At 30.4% G+C, this 16,096-nt stretch overlaps 1 protein-coding gene across 1 annotated transcript in view; it reads right to left on the reverse strand.

Annotated features, from left to right (window-relative positions):
* Positions 1 to 1,454: 1,454 nt before the first annotated feature.
* Positions 1,455 to 16,096, reverse strand: part of LOC126737461 (protein O-mannosyl-transferase Tmtc3-like) — a 130,208-nt gene continuing 115,566 nt past the window's right edge. The window contains exons 10-12 of the mRNA XM_050442372.1: positions 10,942 to 11,158; positions 10,631 to 10,881; positions 1,455 to 3,628 (exon numbers count right to left, since the gene is read on the reverse strand). Of these exons, the coding sequence (XP_050298329.1) occupies positions 3,137 to 3,628; positions 10,631 to 10,881; positions 10,942 to 11,158 (960 nt within the window). The 3' untranslated portion in view covers positions 1,455 to 3,136. The remainder of the gene's footprint in view (positions 3,629 to 10,630; positions 10,882 to 10,941; positions 11,159 to 16,096) is intronic.

Raw genomic sequence — 16,096 nt, forward strand, 5'->3', positions numbered from 1 at the left:
TTACATCCGACATTTGTTTCTTGTTTTTTATTGACTCATCAGGGCTGCATATCAAATGTCGGCATGGACTTGAAAACCCAACATTTGTTGAACATATATTTTTATAAATGTTTAGAAATAAAAATATATTTTAAATCCACTAGGCGCCATCTATAAAATAAATGGTTAATAATCCTTAAGAGTTACAGTTAACCACTATCAAAATCAATGTAACATTTCCATAAATTAATTTTAAAAAATTACTCAATATCACGAGGTTGAATTAAGAGTTCGTTTGAATTTATATAGATGGCTCTAGGCTAAAAATGAAACTGAGCTTTTCCTGAAAAATCAATATGCTGCTATCTGGTGTTTGATTGATTAAACATTTAACAATAACTGAGAATATCAATAAGTAGATTAAAATAAAATCTTTGAATTGTCTTCAAGTATATACGGTATAACCTTATAAGAAATATAATTTTTGTATATCGATTCCGGAGTTGATCAAATAAGGAATAAAACATTTTTTTTCTGTCAATCGAACTTTTATTTTCCCCTAAATTATAACTTAATTCAAATTTCCTTAATTTCTGTTTCTCTTTGTTACAAAGATGGAATGAAATTTCTCTAATGAATCTAAAATATTTTGGTTATTAACTGTTGATCTACATAAGCTTAGTCCAAGAAGCATTAGTAAAATCTTGCATAGTAGGACCTTGATTATATTACATTGACAGACTTACTTCTTTACTAAGCATTTCCACATTTCTAATTAAACTATAAAAAGGACATGGTTTTATAGGCAAGTCACTATTCCCTGACGCTTAATTTTTTTCGAAATAAAACTGACTGAGGCATAGAATCGCTGAAAATTCTGGGTTTTGTTATTGATATTGGCTATATTATTAACACTTTGAAATATATGACATGTTATTAGAATGTAGGTATAATCTAGATGATCGTTTATTTTCGTTGTTCTACCCAAGGTGCGTTAAGTTCATAAACAAATTTCTTGGTGTATTTATACTCTTTTGAGTTATCGACATTTCCAAAAGTTAATATTATTCATAAGTTAGACACATATGAATAAATTTAAAATTTTTCAAAAAATGTTTTTTAAAGATGTATTTTCCAATTTTTTAAAATATATATACAAATCTTGACATTTATATAACGTCTTAAAATAAATATATATTTTTGGAAATTCCTAAATAAATGCGTTATTTAGTTTAAATATATATAAAACACAAAAACATGAATATTAGATTTGAATGGTTTTTTGTCTCTAGTTTCTTAATTTTAATAATTTATTCTTGGGTGCATTTACTTACAAAACTAGAGGTTGTTTATAAATAGTGAATATATTTAACAAGAAAAGATTTTCAAAAACTTACAGCCGTAGGATAAATAATAATTAAATGAAAATCATAACATTATTTAGCACACATTTTTATTACAAAAGTGTATATCTGGGGTTAACAATTTTTTAGAAAAATCTGAAAAAAGAATTAACATAACGGAACTCAGTCATAGGACAATAATATTTATAATTTTCACATTAGATTTTACATGTTTATATTAAGTTATTTTCTATGAACAATTTCACAACATAGAAAAATATTTATATCCTATATTACAAAATCATGTTATATTTAAGTACATTTTACGCCTTAATTAATTAAAAAATTGTCAAGGCACATTTACAAAATAAAAATTAAGAGAATTGATTTTACGCCAGCTAATAATATTAATAATAACTGTTTACAACTCTAACGTCACTGTTTCTATAAGTTACATACATATCATATCTATGTTTTATGTACATTACGAATTAAGGTTTGTATTTACAGGATGGCCCATTAATGGCAATTATTTTTCTTCACCAGAAATCTATTGTAACGTTCTTCATATCTGCTTACAAAAATATATTCCCAATAATACTAAAAGTTGAATGTATGAAAAAGTTCACATGTCAATTAGGTATAAAAAATGTTCCAGCAATCCCAAATGCTATAGATATTAGGTTAAAAATACCAAACTTTGAATACCTAATGATAATAATCATTCTTTACTAAAAGAGCTAATCACTCTTGTATCTTTTCTTGTAAATTATAGTTGCGAAAACAAAGACAATAAAAGTTACCATTACTATAAATCACGATAATACATACGAACCTTCATATATTCCTAAGTATCATTATTAGGTTAAATACCTTTTCTTACCAAATTTGTTTATTTTATTTTTGACACACTAGGAAGACTAATTGGACAACTAAAAATAAATTTTCCATCATGGGCCAGACGAAATTCATTAATTGATCATATTCTTTTAATTTTATTTTGAAAATACCTTTTTACTTTTGCTTAAATGTGGCTATTTATCAGAGAAGAAAAATATGTTCTAGATTTTAAAATTTCAACTTAAAGTAGGATTTATTTTATAAAAATACGTATCACAGAGCCTAAAAGTGTAATAAATAAATAAACTTTTTATTTTTCAAAATAAATAATTAGGTTAGGGTTATTTTTTATCCATTGCTATTTATTGACAATTATTTAAGATATTCATTAGGTGTCAATTTTTTAATAAATTGTTTTCTAAAATTTCCAATAAGAACATCATAGCAAATAGTCTAAAACATTTAACTTAATATAACTATAAGGGGTCAGCATTTAGACATCATTGTCATTATTTTTAGTGTCATTATATAAATTTAAACGATTATTCTGAGTATCACAGAATGAACACTACAACTAGGCGCCTTGTGTTGGATTCTAAAGGAGTTTTATTAAATTAGTTTTAAAAATAGATAATTTTAAGTAAGTTTTGAAATTGTTTTTGTTAATTTTTGGCACACAGGCTAAACGAGTTCTAAGGGCTGAGGTTTTAAATTAATTTGATAATATCAATTTAAGGTATTAAAGCTCTATTTATACATAAGTTTATGCACCATTTGATAACCCTTAGAAAAAAAATTAGTAACCTCTAAGTGTTTACTAAATTAATAAAAGCCATTTTAAACCCAGCAAAGACACATACAAAAAAGTCCTCCAGAATTCTTTAAAATTTTACGAGTAGTCTTAAAACGGTATTAAAATATATCATTAAAATAGCTGTCTCTTTTCTCCGTCAAATTTACAAAGTTACTCATTGCTAAGACATCCCTGATGAAGGATCGTCCTTGTCTGCACCAGTCGGTCGACTTTTCACGTTACTCGCATTACGCTCGGCTTTCCTCGCACTCGCATCGCTTTCAACGGTCAAATTTGGATACTCGCTGCTATTGTCAATATTTTTCATAAACAGCGGCTTAGTATTTACCACTCTGCTACTATAGCGTTGCTTTTCAGTGTCTTTACTTATAACGGGTTGAGTTTTCTTTTCGTTCTCATCCACACTTTTGTTGGATACCACTTTGCTTTTTTCTTTCGGATCTGCGACGTCCTCGTTGAGGTGTAACTTGGATATTCGGTTTTGGACTATACCTAGGTGCTTTATTATGTAGTCTTCTTCTGGGGCCAGCCTGTGGGCTTCTTCTAGGCAATCTTGTGCCTCCAGGAGTTTCCCTCGCTCTACGTGCACTACACAAAGGTTGTGTAGACCTTGGATGTTGTCTGGTTCCAGTTCCAAGATTCTTCTATAGCACTAAAATATATCTTTCATTATAATAAAAACCACAAAATAAATGTAAAACAATAATAAGCAAGAGTTAATTATAGGTTTAGAATATGGGCTATAGCAGTATATGCAGGGATTCTGGCAGGGCTGATAAGTCTGCATAGTAAATAGAAGGACCATCTGGCACATAGAAGTCTTAAAAATCAGAGCTGGTGTAGGCTTCTGTTATGGTACTCCCTAGAGGTATTCGCTGTGTTAAAATACCGTCAGGAAAAGGTTAAACTGTCGGCTTCACAACAATGCTCCAAAAAAAAATGATGACCTCCATGCTTGTACTGCGATATATAAATATCGTGGAAAGAGTGATGGAAAAGTGCTGCAGGGTTTAGAGTTTAGCTTATCTAAATAACTAGCTACTTAGAATGTGCTGGTAATAAGCCGGATAACTTTGCTAGACTGAAAAACCGCTGATACGCCCAAATACTTGGTACCGGCAAATGTGTAGCTATTATATCATTAGGAGCCTACTTAGCAGAAACATTCTCTGGAGATAAAAAAAAGAACATGGTACAAAACAGACTATATACCTAGACTCTCTGCCTGTCAAATAATTAATGGATCTAAAAATCTAACTCTTGTCAGAGCTTTTAACTGGCCACTGGCACCTAAGAGACTGAATCCACATTCTTGGTACTTAGGGCCATCCAGAATGCGGTTGGGTGTAAGAACACAGTAAGATACATATAAGACAATGAGGATTCTAGTAAAAAAAGCGATTAAATATAATTTGAGTATCTGTTTAGAGTTTCAAAACGCCTTTAATAGCATTGAACATTGGGCGATATTGCAATTGCTTGTAAATGCAAAAATAGACAGCACTATTCCAAGTTCCTTAAGTACATACACAAATACGCCATCTCTATTATTTAATTGAATAACATAATAAAACGTATCAAAATACAAAAAGGCATTAGACAAGAAATCCTAAAAATTATTCACCTTGGCCCTAGAAGATCCTTTGAAGCAACTAAACTGGCTTTAAACCATCTGAGGTCTGCAAATGACACTGTTGTCATTTAAGAAAACAAAGAAGAACTAGGAAAAATGTTAATGGAACTAGAAGAAAAGACGACATGAATCAGGTCCCAGATGAACCTCAAGGCAGACAAAGGTGCTATGTAAAGGAGATCCTCAAAATATAGAATGTATCTAGTACTAGGAATAAACAAATGCTTGCCATGTCATTGAGGACTACCTAGCATTTACGCACAATAGGTACAAATATCTGGGTAATATTTACTACTCAGTGACATAAATTCTTACAGATTAGTGCCTCATTAACATTTTTAAGAATATTGGCTACTGATAACGCCAGTGAAGCATGACAGATTCATTAGAGGACCAATATGTACAAAATTGTTTTGCCTATACCCCACATTCTATTTAATATAGATGTTTTAACGATTTTTTACTTAAATTGATAATTAACTCTTAAGCAATGTCCGATTCGAACATATTCCTTACCGGCCACTAAGATAACTGTATTGGGCAATTGTACCTTTAAGGTGCAACTGAGTGCTGAAATGCCTTTAGAAATTCGTTCTTTAGAACTCAAGTTTCGTTTGGCAGCCTAATACCACATTCGTGCAAAAGCCTTCTATAGCAAAAATATTCAACCTTAAGATAGTAGAACTTTGGTGACTTGGTTTGATATATACAGTGTATTCACGATGAAAGAAATAATTTTATTTAAAATTTAGATGTTTTTGTCTTTTTTTATTTTTCGGACACGACGATTAGTACTATCGATTGCGCGTTTTTTGCAGTAAAAAATTTTTATATAGGCTACAAGTAGAAACTATGGCGTCAATATAATTTTTTTAAAATTGACATTTTACAATTCTACGATATATTTTGAATACTTTTTATATAGCATACCATATGCCTTAAGTCAGCGGTTTGTCAAATTTGACATAATAGACTAATGAAACATATGACAATAAAAAATAAAAATGTATGCAATATTTGTTGCAACTGATGTTTTATTTGTTTTCCATTTACTTTAACGTATTTTTGAAGTGAGTAAATAACTTCCAGTTGCATATTTTCAATCACTTGCGGATCGATTAGTCTTATTTCTTATCGAATTCTTTGCTTAATTAACATTATTTGACCCATTCACATAAAGTCGAGACTTCAAATAGCCCCCTAAGAAAAAATCTAATGAAGTTATATCCGGTGACCTTGATAGCCACTCGGTCATTCTCGGTCATTCTTCTTCATCTAATTTATCTTTTAGGAAAACTAGCATCAAGAAGTTGTCGCACGGTGATGGTAAAGTGAGGAGGTGCCCCGCCTTGAAACCATATCTCCTTACTAGGTCTGTCAGCCTTTTATGGATTAGGGAATAAAATAACTACAGCAGGGATAAGTTCAAACTGTCATCGTTTTTTAGAAAAAAAAGGTTCAGGGATTCGATTTTTCACGATACCTGCTCATACATTAATTTCTTGAGGACGCTCTGTGTAGTATTCTTAGATCTAAAGAGGAGTTTTAGTTGCCCACTTTCTGCTATTTTGCCTGTTAACGTGTCTATTTAACGGTATTATTATTATTTATTAAAGGTAACCTCATCAGAAATAATGATATTTTTAATAAAATTTTCAGCGTCATTGTTAGCCTCAAGAATCTGGGCAACAATTTATGTAACCCCACTAATAAATTGCAATTCCTGAAAACTGTACTAATCACAACATAGGGCTTATGCTTCGTTTCTAATAGAACATTCAGCGCAGCGTCTTTAAAAAAGTCATCATATTATGATTCAAAAAAGAAGTGGTTCTCTAAGATACTGATTTTAAATCCAGGTTAAAATACAAACTGTAAATCTACAGCATCAGTTAATGTCTTTAATGTACTTATGTATGTCTTTTATGTTTCGTTTTAAGAGCATCATCAGACCATTTATAACAAAAAAATTGATTTCTCACCCAAAATAAAAATCTTAAAACCTTGAGTACACAAGAAGAAACATTGGCTGTTTTGAATTGAGCACAATCCACACATGAGGTAGAGAGGATATTTTATTGATAAACATGCTTAGTATCCCATGTTGCCAGTGATTGCTCAATTTTAACATAAGAAAATAAAGTGATATAATAAATTATTATCATTAGCAAAAACTGAATTGCATTATTTATTAAAAAGCAAAACCAAGAGTAAAATTCGATTAATAACCAAAAGTATTTGGTACTATATTTACATATATTAATCACTTATAGCAATTATTATGTTTAATTTTTAATTTTATAAATCGCCAAATTTCCACACAGAACGGCAACACTGTATATTCCGCCCGGAAATATTCTCTCAATAAAGGTATTTGGCATCTGCGCTCGTTGTTTACGTTTCGATGCTGTACTTTCGTTTAAGGTACTTGAGGGGAATAAGGCCTAGCTAAGAAACAAATTGAATAAAGTTAAAGACTGTAATGGTAATGTTAGTTTAATACACCAAAGTGCTTATAAGGTTATATTAATTTTAACAAACTTAAAAAAATAATCTCTAAAAAAACTAGAAAACTAAAAATAAATATTAAGAAAAATAACGCAAATCGGCCTTATTATCCGATGGAGGTTTAATAAAGCCTATACATAAAAATGGCATAACTCGTTAATTGGGCGAAGTTTAGCAGTCATCGGGACACTCAAAATCATCCATGTCATTGACGGTTAAGCCAACACATTCCTCATGGTACCATTTAAGACATTTGCTGCACTGCTCCATATCGGCCTGCCTGTCTTCCTCACATCCATGGCAATACCATTTGGTACTTAACTTTTCCCTGGAGCTTTTAACATCTTTATTCAATTTGGCACGACTTTTGTTCTCCTTGGTAAAAAAAATCTCTAGTAACTCGAGTTCCTTTGTAGTTTAGAGCTTTTTTTCGATTTTTTTTAGGTTTTTCATTAGTTTTTGCTGGCGTGGCAAAAGCTCATTAAAAGAAGTGACTTTTGTTGTTCATCTCTTTAATTCAGCAAGAGGGATATGGTCATCAGTCGAATCCGAGTCAGAAGAGTAAACATTGGAATAGGAAAATTTGCCAGAGATGGTGGATGCCATTCCAGACGGAACAGGTTGAGGAGATTCAGGTGGACGCCTATTTTCTTTGTTGGTATCATCCGGTGCCGGTACGTCTGAGAGAATTGAAGGAGCAAATGCTGTTTCTGGAATTGCCTCGGGATTTAATGGAAACAGACCAGTAGCCTTAAAACCGTTTATAATGTTACTATATGTCATGCATTTAGACCAAACATTTGAAAGTATGATGTTTAAACGTGATTTGGTCAGCTTTTTGTTAGGATTCTGATCCAAGAATAATAATACCTCATTACCCCAATGATGCTCAAATGAACGATATACAGATTTGTCGAGAGGTTGAAGCTCATGCGTTGTATTCGATGGCAAACAGTAGAGATCTATATCAAGTGAGTCTCCAACATCAACAATCAACAAATCAAGATGACAAGCTGCACCATCAAAAACTAAGAGGCACGTTCCTGGACTTTTGTATCGGGCTAAGTGCTTGAGGAATTCTTTAAAAAGTTCGTTAGTCATGAAGCCTTTACTTGATTTTTCCACTAAAGTTCCCGGTGGCAAATTATCATGTAATCCTGGCTTTAGCCTCTTTCCTTTAAAAATAATCATAGGAGGTATTGGTATTCCAAGGGCATTGACACATCCTGCAATTGTCACACTCTCTGCATATTCTGATGATTGAAAGTGAATACGTTTTACCCCTTTCTTAGCTAAAACGGTTGGCTGGTGGTGAATAGTCAAGCGACATCCTTTTTTATCCATATTATAAAGTCTTTCAGGGTGATTAATTATATCAAGATCATCATACATTTTCCCTATTTTTGAAAAATGATCATCAACTATAAATTTATTAAGTTTTTGAGCCCTAGCTGGATTCATAAACTGTGCTTTTCTTTTAGAAATTACAGGATTTCTTTTCATAAAAGCCTTTAGCCAGTCTTTACCAGCAAGTTTTGAAGTTGTATTATATTAATGAGCAATTTTATTATCTTCGCAGAATCTGAATAACCATCGACGAAGGATCCGTAGAGTCACAGGTAGACCTATTTTACTAAATCTTATTATTCTTTTAACGAGATCAGCTTCTTGTTCTTCTTTTAAAATAGATTTACGATCTAGTCTTTTTATTAGGATTCCATTCTGAACATGATTTCTAATGGTTCTTCTGGGAATATTAAACCTTGCCGTAGCCCCATATGTACTCAGAATACCGCGTTGAACAGATCGAACTGTTGATATTAAATCCTCCTTGCACCAAGGTGCCCTTTTAGGAGGCATGATGTTAAAAATCACTGAAAATAAAACGAGAATAGTTTAGTAATATGTTAATAAAAACATTAATTTGTCATGAGGATAATAGGGCCACATAGAGGGTAATAAGGCCTATAGCTTATTTTATAGGCCTTATCCATGACGAAATATTATGTAAATTTATTTAAATTATGTCGGCTAAATTTAATCTAATAGACTATTGAATACACAAAATATAAAGTCTAACCAAAATATCTGCAGTTATAAATTAAAAATACAATTATAAATACTAAAAATACTTACGTTTTTGTTCGTTGTATCCTTATAATATCACACGCGGCGACCCGTCGACACGAGTTGTTGGAACTTACTGACGCCCGATAGTGTTGCCAGATGATTGCGTTAGAATTATGGTACATTCTGGCCAAAATTATGGAATTTTGTACAAAATTATGGTACAACCATACAATTCTGTCAGTACACAACCTTTTCCTATGTATGACGTCACGTCACAGTCGCGCCGTCGCCAAACTTATAAAATGTGTTGTTACATTTTGTTGATAATGGATTATGAATTTAATCAAATTTCCTATTCTGATCATTTCTTTTAATTAAAAGAACGATTTCTAGTAGAAATAAAATACTTTTTTAACAAAGATAGTCATTTATTGAAAAATGAACAAAACATTGCACTCAAAATTTAAATTAAAAATAGATAAACATTAACACAAATACATATACATATTTGTATATTGTAATATTTGTATTTGTAATTTTAACCAACCCTGAAACGACTTATCTAATTCCCAATCCTTTCGATAGCTTTGGGGTCTATTTGCTCGTCTATTTTTATTTCCAAACTTAACTTGTTTTAAGTTTCGTTCACTATTTTCATCTTCGGATTCAGAATCAGAAATATTTATATGTTTTTGTTTTAAGCCGGAGTTCGAGGTTATAATCTTTTAATAATTATTGAAGCTTTATTCTTTAGTTCTATTTCACCCCCAACAGCCAAAAGCAAACAAAAATAATAACAAAACAATTTAACCTCAAATAATAAAAACAAATGACGGACTGTTGACGTTGACGTTTAGAACGGTTGTGTCTTAATGTAGTTTTGTGTTTAATGGGATTTTTCATGTACATTTTGCATTTTACTGCGAAATTGTTCATATCATATTAATATAAAAAATAATCATAGAAATTTATAAAACCCAAAAAAAAAACAAAATTATGGTACAACTATGGTACATTTCTGATTATGGTACAAATTATGGAGCGAGCAAAAAATGTTGCAAAATTATGGTACAATTCCATAATTATGGTACGTCTGGCAACACCTGTCTTGGAACTTACTGACGCCCGAAAGCGAGGAACGCGGGTAGTCCGTTCGAATGTCATTTGTAAATGAACCAATAGGAGACGCGGACCCAACGCAATCGATTTGCGATTAATTTAAAGCGGTTTTTTTGAATATAGGCCTTATTACCCGACAGGCCTTATTACCTGCAGGTATCTTAGTATTTGTATTAAAGCGCAGCATGTTTAACATAGATTTAGGTATAGAATATATCGTAGAATTTTAAAACGGCATAATATTTAGGGTATTCCATTTAAAAAAAATGAATGTTGCCATAGTTTCTACCCTGTATAGAATTTTTTTTATTTCAAAAGACTTACATTCTCAGCAGCATCCAAATCCTTAATATTATTTATATAAATATCTCCAAGTAAAATCAAGCCTTTGACATGATCAGGATGGTACTTAACCAACTGATTTAAAAATGGAGCTGCTTCCAAAGGCCTCATGTCGTCAGCTAATAAAAGGGCCAAATTAAAAAGGGCACTTCTAAAGTCCGATTTTAAATGGACCGCCCTTCTAAACCAGTGTTCGGCTTCCGCAATATCTTTATCGTCCATGGCTAGCATACCTTTAAAATAAAATTACATTATCAAATAACCATTTTAATGAAAATCAAGTTAATGCATACCTAAGTTGAAATGAACACGTTCGTTTTGCTTATCTTTTCCCAGAAGTTTTAATAGTCTTTCTCTGGCCGTTTTTCTAAATTCGGGTCGTCCAAATTCTTGTAAAAGTATTGCGGAGTTAAGTAGGGCTTGCTCGTGTTCAGGATCGATTTCCAATGCCTTGTCTAAATATGCTAGTGCTTGCGAAGCTTTACCTTGCTCCAGAAAGACTACTCCAAGCTATAAAATGATTAATAATGTGTCAAGTTTTGTATAACATATTGTGAAATTTAAGTTTTCTTACATCATGGCATGACGCACCTTAAACAACTAGTTATCTAAGTAAATATCCCGAAAGTTTCCAAATTTGCATATAAGGAATGTTTCTGATATGTTGAGTTTCATACTAGAGAAGTTTGGGAATTTCAGCTTAATTATATATATTATAATAAGCTTGTTATAGTTTAACGACATATATATGAACCCATATTGAAGTTAAAATAGTTCGATGTTAATAGTGCTTTTTTATTTAAATATAGTATACTAAAGAAACATGCTAGCAAAAAATTATTCATAAAGTTTTACATTATATTTATCGTATTAAATATTTAAAGTTATGTCGTAAAAGGTTTTTTTAGATTAAATGATAATAATTTTTTTGGACAATTATAAGTTTTTCGGGAATACTATTATTAGGAAAACGAAACGATAATAATGTATTTATTTTTTATGAACTATTAAAAATTAATAAGTTTCTGCCAAGAAAATTGTTTGAAAATACTTTTTTAAAAGATATTCTTAACAACTAAGTGAGTGTGAAATAAACAAGAATTAGCTAAATAAGTTTTGATTACTGACTATTAATCTTTGAATTTATTGACATTTTAAAACATTTTTTTTAACTCAGGTAAGAAAATCCTTTATTAATCATTATAAAACTTGCTGCGAGTGAAATTTTGGAAAATGTATTTTCTTGTACAAAATTATAAAAATGAATACTTTAGTGAAAAATATACCCAAAATATTTTAAAAAATAATGATAGTATCAAGTTTTTACTTTTTTGTTAATACACGTATTGAAATTTTTAATTTGTTTAATCGTATAAGGAAATTAGGAAGTTTTTTACGTCAGAAGTATAGTGTAATTTCGACATTATTTAATTTAATATTTTAATTAACAACAAGTTTTTTCATTATCTTAACTGCAAACTTATTCGATTTTTTGTAAGTTTAGCTGAAATCGCCACATGACGTCACAGTACACAAAATACAATAAAAATCGCCCGGTAACGGCTAATAATTTTTTTTGCAAAACTTTGCAAAAAAGCGTTTCTTTTTCACATTTTCACGTACATCTCTGCATCTATTTATCGCAATTATCTACATTTTTAATCAGATATTTTTTTTATTACTCTAATAAATAATGTCTAGGTAAAAACTTAATTTTATTATTTCGAATACGGTTCAATTACTTATACAGTGGTAGGCCAGTCTTAAAAATCTAGTAATTCAGCCTTTCGCAATTTATGCCCAAACATATGCATCTCGTTTCTGTGTTATTTTGAAACAACAAATTCGTCAACAAGTCAAAAAATTTAGAAAAACTCAGCATATATTTCAATTAACATTTGACGTGCAACATTCTAAGGTTAATCTTTCATAAATATTCACTACTTAAACTTGCAAAACAGACAATTTAATTACCTTAATTTTGAAAACTTTTTGTATTGCATGATCTGCAATTTATTTTAAAAAGAGCATATAAGTGTACTTTTAAAGGAAAGAATTTAATACAAGTCAGTTTAACAAAATAGCATAAGTTTATTTTGGTTGTATCAAAGTAACACTATGCTTTTACATGCATTAAAATTAAAATTTAATTTTTTTTCCTCTTCATTACTGCCTGTGTTGAATAATCTACAAGATTTTTTGTATCTTTTTGTGGTTAAAAAACCGTACATGTCTTCATCATCGCTGCTCATCATAATTATACTCCACTTCTGGTGGTCAGATCGGGTTGATTTTTGTGACAGAAGATTTTTTCGAGTGTTTTCCACCTTCCATTGAAGAAATTATAAAAATCCATTTATTAAAAGCATTTTTATCCAAATGTTAGGAAATCATGTCTAAGAGGGAAGACAATATCAGGTAACTTGGATTATAACGTCACTCCTAGTGGTCAGATGGGGTTGATTTCAAAATATTGTTTTAAGCAATCTTCAGCTTTTATTGAAAAAATCGTGAAAATCCATGTATAAGAATCATTTTTATTCAAATTTTAGGAAATCATATCCAAGAGGGAAGACAGTCTCAGGTAACTTGGATCATAACTCAATTTCTAGTGGTCAGATCATGTTGATTTTTGCTTCAAAATATTTTTTTAAGTGTTCTTTAGCTTCCATTGAAGAAATCATAAAAATCCTTTTATCAAAAGCATGTTTATCCAAATTTTAGGAAATCATGTTCACGAGGAAAGACAGTCTCAGGTAACTTGGATCATAACTTCACTTCTAGTGTTCAGATCGGGTTGATTGTTGTTTTAAAAGATTCTTTTCAGAAATCAGCTTCTGATAATAAAAATGCTTCTAAAATAACCTTAAGAAGTGAAGATGAAATAGGATCATTGGTGCTTATTACGGGTTCTAATCCACATTTATGTCTCTCATATTCGCTTCAAAGTTATTGCCAAGCCACGTTTGTATTTAAGGGCAAGTTCAAAGCAAATGCTGCTTAAGAGCTGACTCTGATGATTGTAGAGAATTAACATCCGATTTTCTCCTTTATAATTTTTTGTTATTTCCGACGTAGAGAGCGATACAGACTTCCTGCTGATGCAATGAGTTCTTGGCTCGTTTTTTTTTATTTGAAATAGTACGACATTTTTTTGTTTTTAACAGTGGGATTCATTACTTTTGAAGTGTTTTAAGTGAATACGGATTTTAATTTTTGAGCAAGTGAATACGGATTTTAATTCTGAGCAAATAAAACAAAAATGTTTAAACTCAAACTGACCAGCTTGTGATTCTCCTTGGACTTTGAATTTTAAATTAAATTGAATTTGAATTGAATTTTTTCGCAGGATGCCTATATTCGTGAATAATCCTATTCCTAATTAAAGTTTTGATATCGTTCCATTGTACCTCATTAACGTCGCCTGAATTCAGAGATTTTTAAACAATAGAAAAAATATTGACACAAAAATTGCACTTGCAAAAAGTACAAGAATCATTTAAAATACCAAACGGGGTAAAGTACCAATTTTCGATATGCACATGTTTACGCGTAGATTGCGGATTTTAAAGACTTACCCAACATTGCAGAGGTAATTGACTGTTTTTTAAAAAATTACTAAAGCTTTTCAGCGATAAAATGTAAAGACACTAAGCAAATTGCAAGAAAACGCGTTTATTAGTGCAACAAAAAAATAATACATATAAAAGAGGTAGGTAATTTCATAATGAAGGGAATAGTATGCAATTTGCTTATGAGATATTTGTGGAAATATAAAAAAAAAGTTTTTTTGCATAATTTTACAAAAAGTTTGCACGGTGCTGTAAATTTATGATCTAATGGTTCTCTATTGAATTTCATCTAGTAGTAAATTTAGGTAAGGTAACTTAAACTAGGGACATTTTTAAGGATTATTCTACTGGCCTATAATAGCTTTTTAGAAGCAGAAACATTTTTATTTTCATAGGTTATTAAAAAAATCAGAAACATATATTTTTAAAATTATACATTAAGAGAAAATAAATAATGGAAACTTTCTAATTGCTAGGATAGATATTTGAAAGAGCGTTTATATAAACAAGGGTTTATTCTATATAAAAAGTTTGAACTTGTTTAAACTAGTCATTATAGTTTTCATGTTTCTGCATAAAAAAAATATTTAAACCAATAATTATTAACTTTCTTATATTAATTATAAAGTCCAGTAATTTTGTTATAAAACTAATAATTAAACCATTACTATAATAAACTTTATAGATACAAGAATTGATTTTACCAATAATAGGATAATGGGTTTTAAACAGCCTCATGAAACGTTCGCTAAAGCAGCGGCCATGTTAGGGTGACGACGTTATTGATACTGATGATAGTCTTGACGTTGAAAATTTTTGAAATTTCGGAATAAAACAGAAATAAACAGAGATATTTTTTATTTAATTTTGGTTTTGAAATGACCTCTATTCGTAAATCAAGAAAAGTTTGCTGAAATTATTGGCTTTGATGAACCATAATTCATAGTTTCAAGTTTTATTTTTTGTGGAATTCAGGCATACAAAAGATTTCGAATTTGGAACATATTAAATTAGTTTAAAAATGTATTAATTTATATTGTTTGTTTTCATTATTTTCTTGCCTATTGACTGAAATAAAATGGATTTAAATATGTAGTTATTCAAAATTTTGCTATTTTTCTGAAAATAACAAAATTTCACAATCAAAAACTATGACAAAACTATTATCGTCTAGGCGGTTATAAAAATAAATGTTTTTCCACATTTCCTATAAAACCCATAATAAAGAAAGCATAGATAGAGGTATGTCAGGTCAGTTCATTACAGGATTGCATTAACTTTAAGCTTTACTCTGAACATTTTCTACCTTAAATAATAATAACTCTGATGATCCCTTTGAGTCAAGGCTCAGCTTTGAAGCAATTCGATGGTCTCCGCTAATACACCAGGTTCAGTTAGAAGACAATTCTTTATATTTCCCAAAGCCAAGAAAATTATTTTTAGGTAACCAATTTGTTGATAATGAAATTCAAATTGCAAGTCCTTGAGACTGTAGGCTACTACTAGTGGAATATCAACTTCAACTCTTTTACCTTCTTAATTCCTCACACAATCCACAGCTTTACGGCAGGTATTTAAGGCTCTTTTTTTAATTCTTCATTTCCAAAAACATCTCCAACTCTTCAAAATACACTCTTCAATATACCTTTTAATTGTGAAAAAATCAAACCTATTTTGGAACACCTTAAATTGCAAGCAGAGTAGAAGCGTTGATTGAATAATAGGTATATTCCCATATTCTCACTTAACGGTAGAAGATTAAAATAGATTGCTGTTCTGCCTTGATGTTTGATGATGCGTTTAAATTTTGTTTTTATGCATTAATCTAATAATTATGTTTTTTGTTATTTGCTGTTACTTTATGTTAATTATTTTT

The sequence above is a fragment of the Anthonomus grandis genome, chromosome 6, assembly GCF_022605725.1.
Source record: "Anthonomus grandis grandis chromosome 6, icAntGran1.3, whole genome shotgun sequence".
Taxonomy (NCBI): Eukaryota; Metazoa; Arthropoda; class Insecta; order Coleoptera; family Curculionidae; genus Anthonomus; species Anthonomus grandis.